Source organism: Artemia franciscana, chromosome 13 (genome assembly GCF_032884065.1).
Source record: "Artemia franciscana chromosome 13, ASM3288406v1, whole genome shotgun sequence".
Lineage (NCBI taxonomy): Eukaryota > Metazoa > Arthropoda > Branchiopoda > Anostraca > Artemiidae > Artemia > Artemia franciscana.
In genome coordinates this window covers 30861701-30864437 of record NC_088875.1, presented here as the reverse complement: position 1 = coordinate 30864437, position 2737 = coordinate 30861701, and the positions used below count along the sequence as shown (strand labels likewise).

General features: G+C 37.2%; 1 protein-coding gene across 1 annotated transcript; it reads left to right on the top strand.

The window, feature by feature from the left end:
* The first annotated feature begins 281 nt into the window (after positions 1–281).
* Positions 282–1019, top strand: LOC136034291 (uncharacterized). The gene has a single exon (XM_065715430.1). It carries the CDS (start codon positions 282–284, stop codon positions 1017–1019), a length of 738 nt encoding a protein of 245 aa, XP_065571502.1.
* Positions 1020–2737: the final 1718 nt, after the last annotated feature.

Below are 2737 nucleotides of genomic sequence, written 5' to 3'. Positions count from 1 at the left end.
ATACTGGGCCCTGTGGTTCGACAGACCCCACTATGCAGTCTGTGTAACTTTTTTTTGTGGTTTAGCAGAGAAACTAAGCTTAATTTTTACAAGCATTTTAGGGAACAATGAGTTTCGTTTTAAGTTATTTAAAACTACTAAGTTTCAATTCAGAATGATGAAAGCTGAAAATCTCAGGAAATTTAAAGAAGAAATCAGCACAGTATCATGGCAAGAAGAAAAACCAACCGACCAACCAAAACCAACCAAGTCGAGACCCCTCGACTGCTTTTGATAATTTTATGAGTATTTTGTCTCCCATCTATGATCAGTGTTGCCCATTAAAAACTGCAAATAAGAAGAAAAACCAACCGCGGAAGCCATGGATTACGGAAGAGATACTGGAAATGATGAAGAAGAGAGACCAACTATTCTCAGATTATCTCAATTGTGAGAGTGATGACAGTTGGGAAGAGTACAGAAAGGCAAGAAATAGGGTGAATTCTGCACGTCGAGCTGCAATGAGGGAGTATTTCGGAGAGAAATTAAAATCGCAGAAAGGAGACATTAGAGGGACCTGGCTGACTATTAAAAGCGTTCTCGGCAATGGTAAGGATTCAGCATCAACTGAACAGTTAGCCATAGGTGAAAGAATTGTGAGTGGGAGGCAAGAAGTTAGTGAAGATTTTTGTAAGTTTTTTGCCAAAATAGGATCGCAAATAAACCAAGAGGCAAAAGATCAAAGCGGACAGCTAGATACTGAGGAGTTTGACGATAACCGTGGTCTTCATCACTCATTTTACTTTACCGAATGTACTATGGATGACATTACCCAAGCAGTGAAATCGACCAAATCTAATGCAGCTGGTGTTGATGGCCTAAACATTAAAGCATTTAAAGCAGTTGCTGCGTATCTCTTACCTGTGATATTATATCTAGTCAATTTATCTATTCAAAAAGGTGTGTTTCCTGACGAACTAAAGCGGGCAAAAGTTATACCCCTCCATAAAGGAGGCGATAAAAGAGATATTTCGAACTAGAGACCAATATCCATTCTACCGCTCTTCTCAAAAATCTATGAAAAAGTAGTGTATAAGAAAATATACGAGTACATGAATTCGCTTGGGTTTTTGTCAGATTCGCAGTTTGGTTTTAGAAAAGGTCATTCTACAGTGCATGCCGTTCATCACCTTTTAGATTGTGTAAATAGTGCGTTAGAAAATAATTTGATCCCTCTAACTATTTTTATTGATTTGAAGAAGGCGTTTGACACTGTGGATTTTGAAGTTCTACTGAAAAGACTGCGGAACCTTGGAATTAAAGATACAGCATTAAGTTGGTTTCGGTCTTATCTGTGTGGAAGATCAATGAAGGTGGTGATGAGTGATATATCTAGTGCAGCTATGCCTATAAATTGTGGTGTTTCCCAAGGATCAGTCCTTGGCCCGTTTCTCTTCTTGGTATATGTGGAAACTCTTCGATTTTATCTAAATGATTCAGTTTTAACCTCTTACGCCGATGATACAGCTATCACAGTGTTTGCCCGGACTTCAAAAGAGGTTGTGCAAAAAGCGAACCACATCCTTAGTCGGCTTCATGTTTTTGCAGCTCTAAGCTCACTTTCAGTAAATCCAAGAAAAACAAATTTTATGGTGTTTAGTAGAACTGGTGTACCTGAACTTCTTGAAAATGTGCTTTATAACGGTGTTGGCATAACACAGGTTTTTTTTTTATAAATATCTCGGATTTTATATTGATTGTAATTTGTCTTGGAAGAAGCATGGTGAAATAGTGTCGGCAAAAGCAGCTAGAGGATTGGGAGTGATGAGGAGGCTGAAAAAAGTGTTCCCGTTAGCAGTTGTCAAATTGTTATACAGTGCTATTGTGCACCCCTACATCACGTACGGTTGTTCTGTTTGGGCAAGCAATTTCGTGATGAATTATAAAAGAACTCAAATAATACAAAACAAAGCACTGCGTCTGATAGGAGAATTTCAAAACTGTCAGAATACTGCGGAGTGTTTTAGAAAGAACGATATTTTGAACATAGGCGAGCTACGCGATAACCAGCTAGTGATTTTTGTTTCTCAAAGTGTAAATAAGGTAAGCCCTGAGTACTTTCATGATTTTTTTAAAACTAACTCGTTTTATCACCCTTATTTTACCCGAAATTCGGAGGATTTGACTCACGAGAGAAGAAATACAACGAGAGCAGGATTTGTTCTCAAGAACATAGGTGTCAGCGTCTGGAATGACCTTCCAGAATTGATCAGAGCGGCAGTAAGTCTGGCATCATTCAAGAGAATGGTTAAATTCCATTTTTTAAAAAGGAGAGAAGTGTGATAAGAGGAAAGAGTATTTATTTATTTAGTATTTAATATTAATTATTTAGTTTTTTTACCCCCCCCCCCCTCCCCCCAAGGATTTTTTTTTTCTTCAAAATCATTTGAGGAAATAATTTAGCAGATCATGGTGGTTAGAATTGCGGCCACAGTCAGGACTCTTCTGTCTTAAGAGTGGCCGTTAATGGTAAATTCTTTGTTTAATTTATACGTTTTGGATGAAAATAAAAAATTTCTATGTCTATGTCTATGTAGTGCGAGACTAGACCCTTTGAGTATTTAACGTATAGGTATATTTTAAAAAAGACCAGGTCGTTTATCTTTCCCGACATGAGGAATATTATGATTGGTATTTGAAAATTCATCAGAAAAAAACACCAACAGAATTAAAATCAAACTTTCTTTCTTAGTTATAA